Here is a 24,054-nt window from a genome sequence, read left to right on the forward strand (position 1 = left end):
CGCGATTTTCTCGGAATTTTGAAAAAAGTCGAAAAACCGGATTGTACCGGAATTTTTTTTTTATGATAAAAAAAGAAATATTTTACTAAAAAAAATTAGAAATATATTTACTATCAAAAACACCAAGAGAAAAGATCACGAAAAATTATCTGTCTTATTTATAAAAATATCTATGTGTTAAAATAATTCCATTAATAACTAGAACCAAACATCTTAAGCTATGGTGTTATATAAAAGTTTAAAATATCTTCATATTTTATTATACTTTCCAAATAAAAATCAATGTATCCTCTCACCCATCACAGCTCAGCTCAGCTCACTTTACCTTAGCTCACCCAACAGCTCAGCTCAACCATCAGCTCAGCTCACTTTCAGCTCAGCTCAAATGAGCTGAGCTATGGTACATATCTCAAAAGTGAGCTAGCTCAAAATTTGAGCTGAGCTGCGAGCTGAGCTCAGCTCACTTTTGAGCTTTGTAGCAACCCTGCAAGTTCCATATTGCTACTACTAGTGCTGAAGCACACACAATTCTCATAAAATTACCATATCGCACATTTTATGCGCAATCATTTACTTTCGTTAACCATATATAGTACGTTCTGAACCGCACAACATGAGTAAAGTTCACAGATTAAATTGAAAACTACATGGACGCAAGGAGGATGAAAGAATTAATTTATTGTTCACTTGATAAAAATGTAAAAAACGAAGTGTGGATTAATTAATTTAATAATAGAAATTAAAAATATCAAATGAAATTCATTTATACATGTATACTGAATGAGAAGTATAACTTCAGTCGAGTGTAATTGTGTACACACACTCTTTTTTTTTAAATGCCTATTTTACTTGTACTAAAATCCAAAATGAAAAACAGAAAAATTAAGTTCATTTTCGGAATTTTTGAGTTTTCAGAATTTTGGATTTTTGGGATCTTATGATTTCAGAATTTTTATTTTTGGGATTGTGTCCATCTCGCCATTTAATATCGTCATAATCTAGTACGAAATTTAAAATACCAAAATAATGCAAACCAAATACTCGAATAAAAGATAAAGCCTTAAAGAAATATAACATGATGAATGGTTAAGTCGAAATTGAATTAAGAAAAAAACACAAAAAACAAAATTAAATAAAGTTCCTGCACGGACGAATATATGGTATACTGTCCTTATTACCCTCTCTACGCTTGTCTGACTGTCATTTTTTATGTTTTTGTATGATAAAGACGTGAAAAGTCATTTTGAGTGATTACTTTACAAGTACATACAAGTTGAATGTCAAAACCAGAATATATTTAATTATTCTTGTTTTTTTTCCGTACAAGTACACAAACAAAAAAATATTAACAAAAACAAAGAAAAATCTCAAGTAACAAAAAAGTATATGTAAGTAGAGGCCTACGTTAAGCTCATTTTACACAAACTTACCAAAAAAAAAAAAAAAACACTCAATGAAAAGGAGCAATACAGTAGTGAAAAAGAAACCCTAGAATATTAACTTATTTTTTGTGATGTTTTTCGAAGAACCAACAATGCACTGCTTTTTTTCTATATTACTATATTTGAAGATATTTTTGTAATTTTCTGTAGTTTCTTTTGATCATTTGTCAAAGAAAACAACAAAAAAAAAACAAAACGAAGGCTCACGAAAAGTGATTAAAATTCACTAGAAGATTAATTTGTTTTTTGAAACTTTGTTCAAGAGGGCTACTGTGGCGTATTAGTAATCTTCTTTTGTTCATTTACAACAAAAATACAAAAAAAAAATGTTTCTGAAGGGACGGTTTTTCTTAGAAGAAATACTGTGTTTGGTAATAAATACAATTATTTCAATCAGTATGGATGGACATGAACAGGACGTGACCTATTGGAGGTGAATACTAATTTAAATTTTAAGGAATTTACAAATATAGCAAACAGGAATGACATAAAAGAAGAACAAAATTAAATACATCTTTGACAGGAGAAGACAAAGTAAAGGTGATTGCAAAAATTATAATTTTGTTCAAAGTTTTGCTAATCACTTCTTGTGAAAATGACAACATTACAAAATCTTGTTATTAATTTTTAGGTTTTTTTCGGTTTTTCTGCGTAGGATCAAACTAATTAATTATTCGAAGATCAAATTTTCTAAACTTATAATTATTTCTTTGATTATTTCAAGGATTTTCGGAAACTTTTTCACATGTTTCACCTTTTTACCCTCGTCTTTATCATCAATGCTTAACTCTCTAAAAGATTTGCTCCTATCTATCCCACCTGTGCCCCTACAAGTAATCGTATACAATTTTTGAAGAATTCAGCTGTATTATTTGAATTTTTGATAGTTCTTCAAATCCACACTTCAATTATATAAATCTATGAATCATACACATCGAAGTAGTGATGGGAACTATCGAATGATTTGAACTATCGATAGTTAGTAACTAAATGATTAGAACTATCGAATAGTTCATTCATTCATTTATTCATTCAAATAAAAACTATCGAATAAAACTATCGAATAAAACTATCGAATAAAAACTATCGGATAAAAACTGTCGAATAAACTATCGAATAAAAACTATCGAATAAACTATCGAATAAAAACTATCGAATAAAAACTATCGGATAAAAACTATTCGAATGAGAAATCTATCGTTTAAGAAAACTCTTCGAATAAGAAAACTATCGTTTAAGAAAATTATTCGAATGAATAAACTATCGAATAAAAAAAAACTATTTTAATGAAAAACCTATCGTATTAAAAAACTATTTGAATGAAAAACCTATTGTATAAAAAGAACTATTTAAATGAAAAAAATATCGACAAAAAAAACTATCGAGTGAAAAAACTATTCGAATGAAAATAGTAACTAAATAATTGAATGATTTAAAACTATCGAATGAACGAATATTTTACAACTATCGATAGTTTGATAGTTTTTATTCGATAGTTCCCATCACTAACATCGAGATTGTTGATAAGACTAAAATTCTTAAGAAAATCGTTTAAAAAAGAAAAGATCGGAAGGATGTGCATTTTGAAAATTTACCAAACTAGCTCTTTGCTCTGATCTGTATAAGAACTTAAACCACAAAAATTATAGAAAAAAGGTAAAATAGTTTTTATCACCAAAAACACCTTAACCAAAAACTGAGATTTCTCAAAATTGAGAGAATATTTTAGGTATACATATTTGAATCTTTGCCCACACAATTTACTCTTCTTCATCAGGTTAAAATTTTCACAAAAACCACAAAATACATGATGATGTGACACTTCAGATTGGTTAACATTTTATATAGATGAAAGTTTTTGGTTTTGCTTCTTGCTACTCTCGTCTACACTGGATACACGTTTAATGTTTCATTACCACAAAACTGGAAATTTAAGCCCAAAGTCAAGAAAATCGATTGACTTGTGGCTGTTGTGGTCGGTCGAATGATTAAATTTAGCTTACAGGGATGTGTTGTTGCGGTGTGGATGGTGAGTTAAGTTCCTCATAATATTCGCTTGACTAGACAATAATATTGGAATCTATATAAGTCACCCACCTACTCTCTATAATATTTCCTACTTACACATACATTCTCAATACATCATCTTCATCATGAAAGAGAGATGAACGACAAGTTCATAGTCAGAATGATGGGTTTGTGTTTCTTAATCCATAATGCAAAAGCCCAGTCAGTAGCAGATTAGGTTAATGATATTCTCGATACTTGGGGATTAATTAATAGGCTTCAGCGTCTTATAGTTTAAATGTAAATTACATTGTGATAGACAATGTGGGAGGTTTTCGATAGAAGTCCTGTCAATAGTTAGTTAGTTAAGTATTATGTATAAGGTTTTGGTGAACAAGCTTAATTAGAAATTTGGAATTTTGGAGGCGTTTATTGGGCATCAAGACAATCTCTCTGTTTTCTTAGAAACTGAAACTGAATCTTGACATTAAATGTTATTAATATAATCTGTTTAATTGTTAGAATCCCGAATTTGAATTATTTAAAGATGATAGTGATTCGGATCATTTTGGGAGGAATATATCAAAATTAATAGATTGATAGCTTATGGTTTTTAAATAATTGGAATTGGTGAATGAATTTTGGGGATTTCTCTAAATCTACTTAATGGAAACTAGAGGTTTTTGGGAAAGAAGACATAGTTATTGAAATTTGAAAGCCTTCCTAATCAATACTTCAAGTTATCTTTTATCAAGTACATTTATGCGATTAATGATAAGGATGAAAAATAAGTTGACTTTATAAAAAGTAGTCAATATGAAATGCTAGGACTATTGTTTTGTGAGCCGTTTGAAAAAAATGGGTTCCTAAAATCTTTCTTCGTCGAAAAGACTACCTGTTATAATTTTTTTTCCATTTCGAGTTATAATGGTTTTTCTGTTTTTGGATCTTTCTTTCGCAAACTACAACTGATTTTCAATACATTATGTTTAAATCGAACAAGTTTATTAAACGTCAACGTCAACGTCATCGAGTTGCTGAAATTTCGTTTATGCAAACATTTATTTTTTTTTTAATAACTTAATGTTTTTATTCAAAATCCGTCCAAAATAAAGGCGGTTTCTGTTCGATAAAGAAACAAATTTTAAAAAAATCATTTTTTGAATTAAAAATTAAAATACAAAAAGAAAAACAATATTATAACGGTTATTTTTATTAAAATAATAAACAAAAAAACTTTTAGGTATACAACTTTTTGACCTATAATTTTTTTTTATCGAACAGAAACCGCCTTTATTTTGGACGGATTTTTAATAAAAAGTTTCCATTTGAAAAAGTTGTTTATCTGGACATTTTTTCTTTTATTCATTATCCAAAAGGCAGTATTTTTCATTATTAATTCAAATTTGGTAACCAAAAATTCAATATTTCTACTTTGTATGTTTTTTTTTTTTAAGTTTTGAAGCGGAAAATTGAGTTTGTTTGTGTTTGTTGACATCAACATTTGGAATGTCTTCTTCTACTCTACGTGGAAGATATTCAAGTTATTTTTATTTTGTATTAAAAGAAACCAATAGCTATAGTAGTAACTAAGATGGAAAACTATTTCTTAGTATGTATTATTTCAGAACAAAAATCCCACACACTCTTTCACACTTTAACTAACCACTTAAAAAACTCTTGCTTACTACTAAAATCTGTACAAACATTATTTCGTCTTAATTTGTTTTTGCAACATTTCCCTCATCTCAACACTGAACCATACATTTTTATGCTACAAATTAGTATTACCACAAGACAAAAAAACGATTAGGTCAAATATACTACAAACAATGGCTATTATGGTTTCAACTTAATTACCTTGCCATATGTTTTTTTCAATTCTAATCTCACACATACAACAAAGGATATGAAGAACAAAACAAAAAATTAAACAACAAAAAAAAAAACATAAATCCAGATCCTGGATTATAAATAGCCTCAAGATTATACCTATACAAAATAATATTCCCAACATGGGCAGAAAGAAAAAAAAAAAAAAAAAAATGGCAAACCATAAGTCAGTAGCATCACGGCGCGGATGAAATAGTGCCAAAGGGAACGAAAGAATGAACAAATAGCAGACATACTTGCAGACAGGAAAACATAAAAATTAATTAAATTGCCACCACCGAGTGTATCCTTCGAATATTATAACTGTAATCCACAATAAACCACCACCCACCACCATATCCTTGTAATATTTTTTTTTTGCATTCCTTATAATTAAATTATTTTATTTAATTTTTTTTTATAATTTTTTTTGTTCAAAGAAACATACTTTATGTAAAGATGGCTCATCGTCGTCGACGTTGTTGGTCGTATTCGTCTTCATCGTTGTCCTGAAGCGACATAACAGAGACGCACGACTGAAGTCTGGATAATGATCCTTTGCGTTGCTATTTTTGTTTTTTTTTTTTAATCTTTTTTGTAATTTTTTTGTTTGATGTAAGTTTTATTTAAAATGGTGTTGGATGGTGTTGTTTTTTTTTGTTAATTAATTTAAATAGTTTTTCTTTGAAATTTATAAAAACAAAAAAATATTTTTCTATGTGTGTGGTATTTTAGTGTGTTTATAATTTTGTTAAGCTTAATTTATTTTTATTTTTATTTTAATTTGCTGGGTGTATTATTTTGTTTGTAAATTTATTTTTTTTTATCCTTAAGTAAGCAAAAAAAAAACACTCAAAAAAAATTTATAAAAAAAAAATTCAGGTAAAACATAAACAAAAACAAAAAAAAATACCTTATATTTTATAAATCCTAAAATCTAGTAGCGACACAGAGAGTGCCGACATTAAGACTGAGACAAAGTCACATGCTGCCAAATCTCAAAGATTACCATCATTTTCATCGTTATTCATGAGAAGGAATGAAAAATCCAAAAAGGATTCAACTTTGGCATCAGATCAACCTGGAACAACTAACACAGGGACCAACAGCACTACCACAGATAATGCCGAGGATTTGCTGGGTGAATCGAATAAGGCGATGACAGCATCAACTGGGGAGGTTGCTATCGGTGGTATAAAAGCCCCAGAGGATTCAACAGCAACAGCGCCATCAACTACAACAGGGACGACGACGACGACAACAACAACGGTGGCTGGAAAGGACAACGCACCAAAGGTACAAAAATTAATTTAATTCATTTTTATATTCATTTATCATCATCGCACTGAGAGAGAGAGTTTAAATAGCTCAAAGTGTTTTTTTTTTCTGGGGTGAAAAATGTTAAAATTGTATATTTATTTTTGAAGGGGAATGTTAATTTTAAGGGTCATTATTTGTAGAGTATTTTGATGGAAGAATAATAGTATACAATATTCCGTGGTACACTGAGCTTATAAAGACAAACGGAGCTAGGGTTGCCGTCTATTCATTTTATTTTGATAAACTGTAATACAAAGAACGTTATTCCTTTCTTAATTCAACCGAACTGATGTGAAAAAAAAATTAAGAGCTAAATTCATTGGATTTTATTTTAGTAATTATCAAAAAAAGACAGGTAAAATTTTGTAATTAATTTTTTTTTTCAAAATTTTGAGTTTGACATTCATTTTTCAAAATTTAAGATAGGCATAAGCTTATGGCTCTCTAAAAAATGCCAACTTTTAGTGACTTTGGCCCAATTTGTGCCACGTCAAAAATCATTTGCATGGCAATTTTTTGACGAATAGTGATAAAATTTATCATTGTGTTATCAAAAATTAAATAGCAAAGGGGGAGGAAAAATACCAAAAAGTATGTTCATATGAAGCTGAGGGATATTTAACTTATCAAAAGCCCAAATATAGTCAGAAATGTAAAAAAAAAAAACTGGCGACAAAAAAGTAGGTAACGCAGTGGTCATATCTTTTATAAAATATGTAAAACAACTTCTCAAATTGTAATAAATAAATTATATTTATAGCACCACTTCACAATAACCGGAAATCAATTAATTTATATGAAATTTGTTGCATATAATAATTTTGAAATTTATCTAAAATAACTGCTATACCAATTTCTTCATATTGGTAACACAGTGGAGTAGTAACGCAGTTCTAAATATCTAGTTATATCGTAGATATGAACTTAATGGAAAAAAACAATGTAAAAATGTTGTCACTACTTAGATCAGGGTTGTAGAAATATAAATTAAAAAAAAAAAATGCATTTGAAATTAAAAAAAAAAAATATTTGGGCCAAAATAATATTTAGTGCCTAAAACAATGTCCCTTTTTTGAATTTCATTTTTCTTGAAGAAAAAGTACAAATTAGTAGAAAAACTATATTCAGTTATAAAATTAACATTATTTACTTTTATAAGTTTACAACCCAATTTTGGATAGAATTGTTTACAAATCATGGTTACATTGTGGTTTATCTTGGTAACGCAGTGGTATTTAAAGTTTTATAGCTGATTTTTGGTAATAAACTCTTAAGAATATTTAATTGAAATTAATTTTTCTGTGATTTGACTTTATAGGAGACTAACGTCGTTCCTTTAGTTTCAAATAGAAATACCAGAGAGCTTAATTATATGATTTTACAAATAAAACTGAAATTTGCATTAAAGTAACGCAGTTGTTTGGTTTTGATCACTTTCTGTTCAAACTGTCATAAATATAGAAATATCATTATAAACATAACCATTCTATGTCAACTAAAATATATGAAAATATATTGATAAAAATGTCCATATTTTTTTTTTTCAAATTCAGTGTCGAAAGGGACAACTTTTTAGGCACTAAATAGTATTTTGGCCCATTTATTGCAAATAAAAAAAAAATTGCATCGAAAAAAAAAAAATAAATATTTATTGCAACTGAAAAATATTTGCATAAAGAAAAAAATTTGTATTGCAATTGAAAAATATTTGCATTGAAAAAAAAAAAATATTTATTGCAACTAAAAATATTTTGCGTTAAAAAAAAATGTATTGCAAATGAAAAAAATTTGCATTGAAAATAAAATTTTTATTGCAAATTGAAATATTTTGCATAAATATTTTTTTTTTTTTAATTTTGCATTGATTTTTTTTTCGATACCGAAATTTTTCATTTGCAGTAAAAATTTTACTTTCAATTCAAATTTTTTTCATTTGCAATAAATTTTTTGTTAATAGAAAATATTTTTAGTTGCAATAAATATTTTTTTTTTCAATGCAAATATTTTTCAGTTGCAATCTTGCAATAAATATTTTTTTTTAATTTGTAAAGGTAAACAAATGCATTAAAAATGAAATGATTTTTTACACCACTGACTTAGATATCTCACAAATGTGGTAACACTCGCACATCTTTCAGTAACTTTTAAGTTATTAATTTGGCCAGCTTATTCCTTCTGGCCAATGGCTACTATTTAATTAAAAAGTTACAACAAGTTGATCAAAATGAGGTAAAAAATTAAACTACAGTAACTTCTAGTTTGTTCTAACATGGTAACGCAGTGTAGCTATGCTGGTGACAAAATGTAATTATTCAAATATTATATGAATTTAGTATTTACTGGATAAAGTCTAAAACATATTACATTGGCAACAATAGCTGTGGTTTATTTTCCCCGTGATCCAGATCAGATCATAATATTTATTTGCGAAACAATAACATAACAAAATCCTGATTTTGGCGTAAAGCTAATAAAAACAATGATCTGATCTGAATCACGAGGAAAATAAAACACAGCTAATGTTGAAAAAGACTTGGACTCCACTAGGTTCCAGAAGTCTTGTAAAATTAAATCGAAATTTAAAACAGATTGAAATTGATTCTTTGATTATTTTTCGAAAACTTTGTGATATCACTTTAGTTGAAATCGAAAGCAATAATGTCCTCAATTTTTTCTTTGTAATATAATTTTGAAAAAAAAACAATTCGTTGGTGGGGCTATTTTTAACTTCTTAAGTTTGTTACCTTCAATTTTTAAAATCTTTAATATTCATAAACATACTTAAATTTTACGAGAACAAAATTTATGATAATAAATAACACTGATCAACAAGGTTTTTGTTACAGAAACCAGGGTATACTTTTCTACAGGTTTTTTGTGTGCTGAGCTCGAATCCGAAGTCAGAAAAGTTCTATCACATCACGTTTTTGAGATATTACCGTTAGAAAATCGAAAATGTCGTTTTTTACCAGTTTTCGAGGTTATTTCTTAACCTTTGGTTATTTTTTTTAAATTAAATTTGTAACGGTTTCTAAAAGAATTAAGTTTTGTCTCTCTAAATCCGTTTAAATCTTTTTAATATCTGTTTTCTTCTTCGAGAAATCTTAAGTTGAAATCAACGTGTTCGGGATATCTTATATTCATTTGCTTTTATTAGCAAATCTCGAAAATTTCTTAACCATTTGCTTTCAAATTTTGACACAACGTTCCATTTACAATCCCGTAAGTTTTTATAGCGGCGAATTTTGTGAATCGCGACGAGATACAGCAAATCGTGACCGTGTCAGGTAGTTGTAGTAAAAAATTAATAGTCAGAAAATTAAAACTTTTTTCTTGTTAAGAACAATGGTTTAACTTACAAGAATGTAAATAAAACGTTGTGTCAAAATTTGAAAGCGATTGGTAAAGAACTTGTCGAGATTTGCTATTGCACATGAGTATGAGTTATTCCAAACACGTTGATTTCAACTTAAGATTTCTCGAAGAAGAAAACAGATATTAAAAAGATTTAAACGGATTTAGAGAGACAAAACTTAATTCTTTTAGAAACCGTTACAAATTTAATTTAAAAAAAAATAAGCAAAGGCTAAGAAATAACCTCGAAAACTGGTAAAAAGCAGCATTTTCGATTTTCTAACGGTAATATCTCAAAAACGTGATGTGATAGAATTTTTCTGACTTCGGATTCGATCTCAGCACACAAAAAACCTGTAGAAAAGTATACCCTGGTTTCTGTAACAAAAAAAAAGTTAAATTTTGTTGACCAGTGTAATTATCACTTCTAGGAAGACAAACAACTTGTGTACGCCGAATTGGTATTGAAACCATCAGATAATAACCCACCGATGCCATCGTCGAAGAATTCAACCGAATATGCTGAAATTGTCTACGTACAAAAACCAACACCTGGAACAGCAGCTGTAGCAGCAACAACAGCGGAAAAAATCGATTCAAAAGGAAAGAAATAATTTTCCAAACAAAACAAAAAATAATGAAAAAAAAAATCTCAGAGAGTGTGTTATCCTTTATCAAGAGGCATAATAATAATAATTTTTAATAATAAAAAAAAAAAATATGCGATATTTCCATGTCGATTGTAATTAAGTTTTAAATTTTTAATTTCCTCTTCTCACAGACAGAAAATTCCCACTAATGGGTCATTAAAGACGAACAATATTTTATTCCTTTTTTGTAATATTAAATTTATATTTTCAATAAAAAAACAGCTTGATATAAGCTCATAAAGAACTTTATCATTACACCAGCACTTAAGTAATATACGCACATTTTTTTAATATACCTACACATATACATCATTTTAATTTTTACTTTTAAGATATCTACATGTGTGTATATTTTATACATTTTTTTTTTATTTCGAATAAGAATTTTTATCGCACAAACAACAAAAACAAAAATTAAAAATGTATCTTTTTATTGAAAATAATAAAAAATATTTATAAATAAGTGTATAATTAGATTTAAAATATAAATTAAATTTTAGTGTATATGTATTTTGATGATAAATAATAATAATAAAAAAAAAAAACTCTTTTTATATTTATAATGTTGTTTAAGAAATAAAATTCAATTGAATACGGTATGCATTCGATAAAATTATTTGTTTTATTAATAGGAAAAAGTAGGTACTTATGAGAAAAATTATGAAGAAAAGATTAAAATATAGATTGGTTAAAATCTTCAAAATATTGAAATTTTGAATATTGTATTTATTGTTTAGTATAAATGGTCAAGGACCTTGAATTAATCCAATAAACAAATAAATACGAAAGAAATCCAAATTGGTGTTAATTAAATAAATATTAAACAATTAAAAACATAAATGACAGGATGATATTAAACAACACTCAAATTTAATCAACTAATATAATTAGTCAAAGAAATTAGTGCAATAGAAATATCAATTTCAATTCGAAAATCCATAAAAAAGCTTGAATTCATCCTTATAAGCGAGTTTTTATTAATGTTATTTGCAGGATACATATAAAAAGTACATATATTTTTGGAGGCAACACTGTACCTACCAAAAACGTGAAAATTCTTTTAATTATAAACTGGTGTACATTTTGACCAAAAGTCAGGAGAGAAGGACTCCAAAAACGGCATTATGTTCAAAAATGTTTAGAAAATAATACTCACATCCTTATTTTTCAGTATATTGATCAAAGTATCTTGATTAAGCATATAGACATTTTTTTAAATTTTGACACCACATATCTATCAATTCCGTGTCAATTTTTTGACGACATTAAATCCGAAATGACTGACAACATTTTTTTTATTGCGGCTTAAAACTTTATATTAGGATGTAACCCTTATTAAGAAGTTTAAGAACTTACGTAGATTTTACAATAACATTGAAAAAGCAATAACTTACAAAATAGGAAGATAATTCAATTTAAAAAGAGTTGACTTTGGTCCTAAATTATCTGCCTCCGAAACTAAGAAAGAAAATATATTTGGATGCAAATAACTCACCCAACATGACTTCCAAGAAAATTTTGGTTTTCAGATATGAATATAGAGCTTAAATGCAACTTTTTTTTTTTTGAGGTTTCGTTCGATGAAATTGGAGAATATTTTTAAAAATACATTTTTTTCGGCAAGGGGTACCCCTTGGATTTATTTTTCGAAAATCTGAAAAAATAATTATGTAATTTTTTTACCAAAATGCATATAGGCCTGTTTACAGTAAAGCAAAACTTGTTTCGAGACTTTGGATCCAAGTTATGTACATATTTCCGAAATCACTTATAAATATAGTTTAAAGAGAACTTTCTTTTAATGTCTCACTTCACTAAGTTAGACAAAATACCTTGGCTCAGGGTACCTGACGCCAGCTCAAAGTGTACAATCCTAAAAATCACCAAGAAAAGGAAGCTTCAAGAGCTATTTTAGCTTATAGGTACCTGAAAGGTACCTATAAGAATTTTTATTTTGTTCTTTTTCGTCGCGAAAAAAAAAACAAAGATGTGGATTCCCTATAACAGCACTGATTTGTATTCACTGAATCCGTTGTCAACTTCAAATCAATTCAATTCAAATAGGTACAACTGAATATGACTAAAAGTATGCAACAATTGATATACATTTTCTAACCAGACTACTATAATACAGGAAACAACTCAGGCCATTTTCGACCCAACTCTAACTTCCACACCAAAGATGCCAGAAATTTCAAACTCGCTACATTTGTTGAGCTGGCAGAATTCAAATTCCTCACAAAATTTTAGCTTCTTACGATGAGTAGTTTTTGAGATATAGGACTTCAAAAATCGCGAAAACCGTAACTGGCTCATTGACTCACTGACTTACTGACAGATCATCAATATTATGGAGAACTTCCCGCTATCGTAGAAACTTGAAATTTTACATGGTGATAGGATTTGTGGTGTATACAAAGGAAAAAATTTGAGATTTTCAATTCAGAGGGCGTGGTAACCGCCTATTTTCGCCGAATTTTCATCAATTATTATAGAGCACTTTTGACTATCGTAGAATCTTGAAATTTAGTAGAATCTTAAAGCTGGTAGTTTATACAAAGGAAACAATTAAAAATTTGAGAATTTTAGCCAGGGAGCGTGGCAACCGCCCATTTTCACTGAATTTTCATCAAATATAGAGATTTTCAATTCTGCAGTTATATCTTGCAAAATGTAGTGAAATCACAACAAAAACATTACTGTTAAAAATAGAGCCAAGTTCTCCTATGTTGGAATTATGCTGGCACAAAAAGTACTAAAATGTAAAAGTGTACCAAGTTCTAAAGTTTGGGTTCAAATTCGTATTAATAAAATTTTGATTGTTTACTTGGCAATTTTTGAAATAACTTTAAAAATCGACAATTAAAAGAAAAATTTTCAAGAGAACAATCAAAATTTTATGTTGTTTCATTTAATGTTCTCAAATGGGTAATTTCACCACAAATAGGAACGAAATAAAAGTGTACGTTTAAGAAACTAAATGATGGTACATATTTAAACACTTTGTTTATTTTTTACTTTAATAATTTCATATTGCCATACATTTTTTTATATATCTCAATCAAAAATTAGGATTTTTTGAGTAAAATATGGGAAAAATTAACGGCGTACAAATTTTCTAACTGTGTTGCTGGTGGACGCGAATTTTTATAAAAATTTAAATAATTTACTTTGAAAAATCTCGATTCAATTTGATTTTTTTTTTCAGACTCTGACCAAATTATTCATTGTTAAATGTTTGAAATTTGAAGTTATTGATTTTTTCTATAATATTTACATATAATGTATAAATAATATTGTTTTTTTTTTTTCAAAAAATGTCACATATGTTACAAAATTATGTCACACCCGTTACATTTTTCAATTGTTACAATTGTAATTCTATCATATGGAATACGATATCAACGATTTTTTATTCAAAAATCTACAACATAACCGAAGTAGACTGACTCGATTTTCTGACGTCACACCCGTTACATATAATTTTTAGAGATTGTAACGTTGAAAAACAGGTTAACAAAATGTAATTTTAAAATTATATTACCAACTTAAAATCTACATTAGGTGTCAAAACTATTAAATGCCTTATTAAGAAGAGTGAGTATTACACAAACCAGAAACAAAAAATGAAGTAACTGTGTCACACCCGTTACATTGGAAATAACCAATATAACCAAAAAATCTATGACTCACAAAAAATTCCAAATGAATATTTACTTCAACATTCTAAGGATTTTATTGACTCAATATAAAAACTGTATTACTAAAAACATAAAAAAAAAAAACAAATCCAATACAAAAATGACAAGCAATTTACAAAGTAATTCCAATAAATTACTGCATCAAATATGTTAACCCATGTAAATGTAATTTCCCCAACAAAAAATAATAAAACTGCAGACTAAATCTAAAAAAATAAAAACAATTTCGTTTGTTAAAGGAAAAAAAAACAACAAAATCTTTAAATAAATAAAAAAAAAAAACATTGCAATCCAAAGGATATTTCGAAATCGAATGCTTACATCGTAAATAAATTTAATTCATGTGATATGGCTGCCAAATTCAATATTTTCTTATCCACATAACAAAAGTTAAAACTCTCTGTCCGTGTGCAATGACATCCTTCTGGTGCTTTTGCTTTTGTACATTTTTATTTTTTGTATATATTTCATATAGGTATATAGAGGAATTGAAATTCTTGATCTTTACAAGGTGTCCTGGAATTCATCAAAAATAAAAAAAAATAAAACTCATATAAAAAGCTTAGAAAAAGAAATTTATATATCTAAAGCCTAAATTGTAATTAAAAAAATTAAAAAATTTTGAAGGACGAATGTTTCAAAAATAAAGGATCAAAAAGGACAAGTTGAACTTTAGGTACATTTTAAGATATGTTATTTTGATTGGAACACCCTATACCAAAAAATGTTTAAAAAATACCAACATACGGTCGGTGTATAGGTTATATAGGAAAAAATAAAGCGACACGATAATAGAAAGAAGTATAGAAGGACACCATAACACGGAAGTTGAATACATCCCACACTATCTTAAAAGGCATTGTGATGCAATGGCAATGTTTTTTCCGTCTATATAGCAAGATACGACTTTCTCGTCCACAGAAAAATTATATCAGAGATGTCCTTATTTTGTCATCTCACCCGATTTTCTCTCTCTCTCTTTCTATGGACCTACTGCCATGACAATACAAAAGGAACAACACATTGAGAGGAGGTTAACGGACGACAACATCAAAAATAATTCCAAGATTTTTATGTATACGCCCGGTTGAGCGGATACCGAGCAATTTTCTATTGGAACAACCGGCAAGGACGAAGACGATGAAGAAAAGGGGGGCCTAAAGGACGAAGAGTGGCTCGCTCTATAATGATGGCGACATCGTCGTTGAAGTTTACATCGTGGACGCCACAATTGACAAAACCAAAATATGAAATAAGAAAAACAAAAAATAAAAAATCACACACTCGCTAGACTAGACTTTATACTGGGTACTAGACCCCCCACCCCTCATATAATACCCTTACTCCTTATATAGCTTCTGCTGCTTGAACCTTTTATAAATATAGGAAAAAAAAAATGTGAAAAATGTGCAGGATCTAAGCACCGAACCGTGTCCAATTTCCAGATAGTAAAGCTGAAGCAGATCTCTGTGCCAAATAGGCTACGAGGAGAGTAGAGGAATTTTGAACGAAGAATTGTACATGATGTTTATTGTTCAATCACCACGTAAAAATCTTTCAATATAAGTTTCCATCTTTTGGGTGCATTTCCACGTCTTGCTTTTGATGTTATCATAACTCTGGCTCTGGGAAAGAGAGTTTGTTGTTGTTGTAGTTTGTATTTTGATACTGAAAGCTGAAGAGTGTGCAGAAGGATTATACCATTGCGAAATGTGTTAGATTTAAAAACGAAAAAAAAAAATTGAATTGATTCAAAAAGTTCTATGGATGATTTTTATTGACATTGTGCATGACAAGGAAATTGAAGAATATGGGTTTTTGATTGCAATTTGTCAGATCTAAGGGAATTATTTTTTTCTTTTATGTATTTTCGTATGTAAGTGGAAATGGTATCAATAGAACTTGTCTTGTCAGATAATTAAAGTCCTATGGACTTAGAAGGTGTTAAAGCGACATTTGTTGAAATTTAATTTATGTATTTTTTTTTTGTAAATTTGAGTCAATATCAAGTTTAAAAAAAGTAACCTGTTATGTTACTTTGATGAAATTTCTATTAGACGTTTAATGCCATGTAAGCAACTGCTAAATGGGGACTTACCTTTGATAATCCTTAATCTAACTTAACTTTGCTCAAAATTTGTGGAAATCTTGAAATATCTGCGAGTATTTGTTGTAATTTAAAAAAAAAAACACGTATACGCCACAGTGTACATCTGTACACACCGAGAAAGTATGTACACTCCAAGAAAGTTTTGTTTTTCAATTATGAATAAAACTTAAAGAGATCTTTCTTTTTATTTATCACTCGATAAATCTGGAAGAAATTTTTTCAAATCCAATTTTTTTTCGAAAAGTGGTACTTATGTTTTTTTTTTGTTAAAATCGATTTTTCGCTAAATTGGGGTCTATTACTGAGGGTCATACGGATTGGCTGAAAGAAGATGCAAAACCTGCTGGCTTGATTGCTGCAGGAGTCATGAAAGGTCTTAGCTCCATGTTACCAAATACTAACTGAAGTTTTGTTGACCTTGCAAATAATGGGAACATAGCTACCTTCCTAAGTAAAAAACCAAGACCCAAAGAGGTCAACCTTGTTAAGATATCCTTTTTCTAAATGTCATTTGATTAAAAGACCGATTTATAAATAATATTTAAGTGTATACAAAAAAGATAAGCTTTGCATTTGATAATAAAGGGTGTTTTCATAAACGTCGGAAATCTGAGTCGGTCCAATCGTCTTTCTGCTTTGCTGCATTAATGAACACACCAATTCTGCAGAATAATTGCAGGCCTGCGTTTGTACAATTTTCAGCAGTCACTGAGTGTTCATAAACGTCAGAAAAAAAAATATAAAAAAATTACCATAGAATGAGTTTTGTTTAAGCGAAAAAAATTTCTTTTTCAGTTCCCGAAAATATTGTTTTTAATAACACGAAAAATTTGTAAACCGTGTTACATTAGGGTGGGTAAAAAAAAAATACTCTCTTCTAAAAAAAAAAAAAAATAATAAAAACACAGAGTAGTTCATATTTAAAACAAATTATCTATGGAAAAAATATTTTTAATTAGGGTGTTCAAGAAAGATTTTTTATGCGTTTGAAAAAAAAAAAAATGATTTTTATTGCACAGAAAATTTGTTAAGTGCGTTTTTGCTATAGGTAGTAATTTTAAATTCATGCCGAATTAATTAAATTGAATTTGGTTGAATTCCAAGCGTAAATGTTAAATACCTATACCATTTTTCTGAGCCCCCTAATTCGAAAATACCTACCCCAATTTTACATTATACATATTTCATAAACCATGTTTTACAAACTTTCTTTGCAGTGAAAAATAATTTTTTTTGTAATTAATTAAAAAAAAAAATTTTGAACCACCCTAATGGAAAATTTTTTTTTCTTCGATAATTTGGTCAAAACAATATCCACGTTGATTTTTTTTGGATAATTCAAGCATTTGTAGAAGATAACATTTTTTAGAGCCACCCTAATAAGAAAAAAATTAATACAAACTCCTTTTTTCAAAAAACACGATTTCGAAATTTTCTGTGTCATTAAAATTTAAATTTTTCGAAAAATGAAAAAAGAAACATTTTTTGCACCACCCTAATTAATATGTTTGCTTTTCATTTTTTTTTAACAATATTTACATTTATTAACAAAAAAAAAATCGAATCAAGAGTCAAATAAATTTCTTTTTGAGTTCTGCAGCAATAAAATTTTGGCTGCGCAATCTGCCCGATGTTGACGACATACTGACGTTTATGAACAGCAGAACTGCAGTTGGACTAAGTTAGTCCGATCGCAGATCTGACTTTATGAACACGACTAACGCAGGCCTAAGTTAGGCAGACGTTTATGAAAACACCCAAAAACAAATTTTATAAAAGTTTGCTTGATATCAACAAATTGTTTCCGTGTTCTCAGAATGATAGGGTATTTTTTTTTTTTGTTCATTGATTAAATCGCTTTAATAAGGTCAAACTTATCCCAAGTTCTAAGAAATCAAGAAATTTTATTTTATCGTGCTATTTTTTCTTTCAAGTCTTAAAAATTTTATATGGCATGTGGCCGAAAATGACCCCTAACCTTTATGGCTATGTGAAGTTGGCACCCTTAAATGCTAATGTTTTTTTTTTTCAATCCTGCCTGGTTTGATTGCCCTAGGTTAGCCCAGGATAGCCCAAGATTTTTGTTTATTCGCCCACCCTTTGTTCTAAAATTGTAACGGAATTATATTATTATTTTTTTTTTTTTTTCACCTCAAAAATCACCAAAAAATATTTTTTTTATTCAGTGCAAAAATTGTTGGTTTTGCTGTGTGGTTTGTTTGCTAACTACACCATTTAATGTTTATTGTTACTTTTGAAAAATATTTGGATAGATTTTACGAAGCATGTAGCTTTCCTAGGTGCTAATATGGCAAACCAAAAAAATCAATGATTTTTACACTTGAAAAAATATTTGTATTTTGTGGTTTTTTAGGTGAAATGAAACAAATCAACTCAAGCTTCTTAACAGGAATTTTATGTGTATCTCCTACATTTAATCAAGTAAGAATTCTTAGTCAAATAAATAATATTTGAGGCGCAATGCCCACACCAGTGGATTTACCTTTATAAATTATAAATTAAAGAAGGTCACTGTGGTGTATGCGTACTATTTTTTTTTTTTTTTTTTTTTTTGAGTGTTGAATAAAAACTACTATTCTACCATAATTTTTAAACTAAGCGTAGAATAGCGAAAATAAAAGATGGGCTAAGGTTGGACAAACGAACCACAGTGTAAAATCAACAATTTTTACACTGAATAAAAAAATTTGTTGTGATTTTTGAACTAAGGGTGGCCAAACGAAAACAAATTTTGGGCTATCCTGGGCTAACCTAGGGCAATCCAAACAGGCAGGTTTGAAAACAAAAAAATTAGCATACGGGTCAAGGGTCATTTTGGGGCAATGTCATTTGGGGCAGTTTTGTGTAAAACTGCATCAAAAAAAATTTGTACTTCAATCAACTTTGATGGAATTACACGATTGATCAGGCTTTAAGAAAAAAATTACTTTGCATTTTCTTCTTGTTCTTCATTTATTTATTTGTATTTTATTTTTTTCGATTAAACAACATTTTTATTAAATGTGTTCAATTTGTGCATCACATGCTCTAACTAGGTGGTGGTGCTGTATGTACATAACAATTTGGATTATATGCATCAACACAATCCAATTCCGATACACATTCTTTTGATTCAGGATCGTAGAATTTTGGACAGTTCTTAATTATGCTTTCATTATTCTCACATTCGTAGTACTGTGAGCACTTTCCAGGAACATAAAACCTTTTTGCATTGTCTTGAAATTGGCAAATAGTTGCAGCGTATACATCGTTAATAAAACAGTCATCTGGTTTCCATAACTAAAAAAGGTATGAAAACACATACAAAATATAAAAAATAGTTTAACAAAGCAAAAAAAAAAAAACTTACAGCAGCACTGGTAAATCCATTAAGGACAGCAAAAGCAAATAATATCACACACAATCGGGCTGACATGATGATGAATAGTTTAATGACTTAAAATGCCCGAATTTTTTTATTTTATAGCCACTAAACGGAGAATCATAATCTTATAAAGAACTCAGAGATATAGAAGTTATCTGATCTAAGTTTTCTTATCACGATCAATTCATTTGAAAAGAATTTGGTGTTTATCAATTTGTAATTTAATTTAAACATTTATTTATTTATTTATTTATTTATTTAGCTACAAATTACAATAATTATTAGCTTTGAGATTGCAAATATATATATAAAATTTAGTTTTTAAACAACTTTTTGAACCATTAAAATTAAATTAAATAAAATACTTAAATTAAAATACTTATTAAACAATGTGCAAGCAGCATACAACGGCTCATGTGAACGATAGATCGTTCTATTGAATCTTTGATAAATAAAATCTACTGATCTTTATGAACGTGAATGAGAGTTTATACATATTTTAACAGTTTCACCAGTTAAGATATTAAAAACAAATAAAACACTTGATGTTGTCCTTCGATGAATAAGTGATGGGAGATTGATCAAATTCAATCGCTGGGCGTATGGTGGTAAATGTCTGTTATCATCCCATGGCAAGTTACGAAGTGCGTACAAAAGGAATCTCTTTTGCACAGATTCTAAACGGGTAATATTAATACGATAACTCGGACTCCAGACACAGCTACAATACTCAAGACACGATCGGACAAGGGAACAATATAATGTTTTTAATATATAAGGGTCTTTGAATTCATTTGCAAACCGACACACAAATCCAAGACGGCATTTAGCTTTTTTAATAATGTAGTCGATGTGCATGTTAAAGTTAAGTTTAGAGTCCATTAAGACCCCAAGATCACACATATTATCAACTCTTTGGAGAGGTTGACCGCACAACAGATATGTATTTACAAAAGGTGAATTCTTACGGGTAAAAGTCATACATTTACATTTAGAAACATTTAGCTCCATATCATTTATATCACACCAAGTAGAGACAGTATTTAAGTCTTCTTGCAATAAACAATGCTCATCATTGTTTTTAAACGATAACCGTAGTTTAACATCATCGGCGAATAAAAGTGGATGGGAATGTTTTATTATATTATTTAGATCATTGATAAAAATTAAAAATAAAAAAGGACCAATGTGGCTTCCTTGAGGAACACCCGAGTGCACTATTATCTTTTTTGAAATTTCATTTTTAAAACAAACATGCTGTGTTCTTTGGCGAAGGTAAGACTCTAACAAAGTTAAAAACCATATAGGGAATCCAATTATTTTCAGTTTTTTTAGAAGTAATTTATGAGGCACACGATCAAATGCTTTGGAGAAGTCCAGGAATGCTACATCAGTTTGGCAACTATTTTGGTTCTTCGTAATAACATCCGAGCAAAACTCCATAAGATTGGTCGCAGTGGATTTATTCTTCATAAATCCATGTTAGTTAGGCGAAATTATGATTTTGTATCTTTCTTCAATTATTCCCAAGACAAGTTTTTCAAATAATTTTGGAATGCAGGATAACTTCACAATACCTCTGTAGTTAGCAATGTTACATTTGTTACCGTTCTTAAAAAGTGGTACAACATATGAGGACTTAAAAACGTTTGGGAAAACGCCCGTACACCCGTACCGAACTGATAAATTAAACAGATAACACAAAGGACGCGCTAAAACAGATATAAAACGTTTAACAATGAAAGGTGGTATTTCATCTGGACCATATGATGATGAATCATCAAGCTTCAGTACATGGTCAATTATATCAGTTTCTTCAAATATTGGTTCCCATTTTTGAAAAACTAGAATAGTTTTTTGCATCTATTTTTAAGTATTTGACTAAGAACTAAATAGAATATTCAATTTTGAAGAAAAAAACTTGTACCTTGTAATCCAAATTTTAAAAAAAATTAACTTAAATACAAAAAATTAATTTTTTTTTTTTTAATTTTGACTTTAAAATTAAATTTCTCAAAAACTATTTACTCAATCAACTTCATATAAACATCAAACTCAAGAAGTATATTTTAGCTTTTCAAAAAGGTATAGGACATTATAATGTGCTTTTGTTTTTTTGTTAAAATTTTTTTTCCAAATTCCCTCCCGCGTGTATATATGTAAAATGCCTGTAACTCAAAAAAGGGATCAGGTACGACTTTGAAATTTACAAATTTGGAATCCTGAGATCATTTCGAACAAATCTGCATCATTACTTTTGGGATCCATTTTTATAAAACCTGCCGCGTTTTCAAGACCACCGTGGATGCCTAATAAGTAAAGATTATAGTTTTGACTACAGATGAGTATTTTAAATAATCCACAACCGAATTGGATGTCAAATAACGTCTATACAATTTTGTTTTGAAATTACTTAGTTTTTTTAACTTCTTTATTAAACCATTTTGGAGATTCAGACTCAGAAAATGAGTTTTTAAAAGGAACGCACATAGATAGAAAGTTTTTAAGAACAGAATAAAACAGAGAACAGCTACTTTCCACATCAGTATTATTATAAAAATTTGACCAGTTGTAATTCGTTATAAGATTTAAAAACTGCGTATCATCAATTTTAACGAAATCATGAACTTTTTTACCGCGAACCGAAGATTCGTTATATTGGTCTACATAAAATTGAATGATGGATTGAGTTCTTAAATAAAAATGTATCAGCTGCAGATATCTTTGTTAGTTCCGGAACATCGGTGAAAACTAAGTCCAAAATTTTAAAATTTGTATTTTGTATGTGGTTTACTTTCGATACAATCTCATATCTGCACAGTCATCAGTAAAATTAGAAACAATTTCTTGTGCATTTTCTCTTAAGTCCAAAGGAAAGAAGGGGGTTAAAAATGCACCACCTTCAGGATCAGCCATCCAATAAGCATTGGGTAGATTGAAGTCACCAAAGATGAAGCAGTTAGCATTATTTAAATAATCTTTTTCAATGATTCACCGTGTGAAATGATTTTCATTCAAATATTAAATTTTTTGAATGAATTTTAAAGACTTTTGATAGAAATAAATACCACGATAAAAATAAGATGTTTTGATTTCTTAGAAATTGAACTTATTAAAACGATTAAATCCACCGAAAAAATAAAATACCTTATCAGTTATCACTCTGATAAAACAAGCAATCAAGCAAAACTCGACTTTAATAAACAAAAAAATCAGTATGGCAATAATATATAACTCACTTCCAAACTAAGAAGTGGCTTAGAACCGCTTCACTTATAACTAAGTCGATTTTAAAATGATAGCATTTTTTTAGTTTACCACTTGAATTTTTTTCAAAATTTTGGAAAAAAAATTAATTTGTAATTAGCCTAGTAATTTTAGTCGTTTTTACCCCAATCTGCGGAAAAATTCCTACTGGTAGGAATTTTTACGCAGATAAAACCTAATATTACTGGACTAAATTGTTTACCTCAATGGAAACTATCTGCTTACGAATGAAAAAAGAAAAAAAATATTTAGATTGCAAATAATTCAGCAAACCGAACACCTAGAAACTTTTGGTTTTCAGTTATGAATAGAGTCTAAAGAAACCTTTCTTTTGATGCCTCAATTGATTGGTTTGGAAGAAATTATTGAAAACCCCTCTTTTTTGGACAAGGGGTACCCCTTGGATTTTTTTCGAAAATCCTAAAAAAATAAATTTGTAATTTTTGTAGCTGAATGCATAGGCCTGTTCATTGTTAACTCATATCTGTATACCAAAACTTGTTTCGAGGCTTTGATCCGAAAATATCTGCTTCCGAATTTAAGAAAAAATAATGTTTCGGTGTGCAATTGTGTGTTGTCATTTAATTTGCCGCTTACAATAATTTGAAAAAAAGGGCTCAATATGATCACATCTCATAGAAGAATTTACTTAGTTTTGTAATTAAATGTAAAGAACAAAGCAATTTTGGAAAATTAAATCAGTAAATATATGTTTTTTAGTTGTCTTATCAAAAATAATGCTGAAATCTGTTTAATTTAACACGATTGCACTTATTGCATTTAGTCCCAAAATAAATAAACCCTATTCTATTTAATTTTTAATTTACTTTTTAAAGAATACAATCATTAGAAAAAGGCTTCCCTACTTTTCAATACGATCAATTTTTAAGTTCGTTACTAAAAAAACTTATTGAAAATAAAAACGAATAAAATTAATTTCAACTAA

General features: G+C 28.7%; 1 protein-coding gene across 1 annotated transcript in view; it reads left to right on the forward strand.

The window, feature by feature from the left end:
* Positions 1 to 10,965, forward strand: part of LOC129906499 (fasciclin-3) — a 272,879-nt gene extending 261,914 nt beyond the window's left edge. The window contains exons 6-7 of the mRNA XM_055982280.1: positions 6,263 to 6,617; positions 10,427 to 10,965. Of these exons, the coding sequence (XP_055838255.1) occupies positions 6,263 to 6,617; positions 10,427 to 10,609 (538 nt within the window). The 3' untranslated portion in view covers positions 10,610 to 10,965. The remainder of the gene's footprint in view (positions 1 to 6,262; positions 6,618 to 10,426) is intronic.
* Positions 10,966 to 24,054: the final 13,089 nt, after the last annotated feature.

The sequence above is a fragment of the Episyrphus balteatus genome, chromosome 1, assembly GCF_945859705.1.
Source record: "Episyrphus balteatus chromosome 1, idEpiBalt1.1, whole genome shotgun sequence".
NCBI classification, from domain to species: domain Eukaryota; kingdom Metazoa; phylum Arthropoda; class Insecta; order Diptera; family Syrphidae; genus Episyrphus; species Episyrphus balteatus.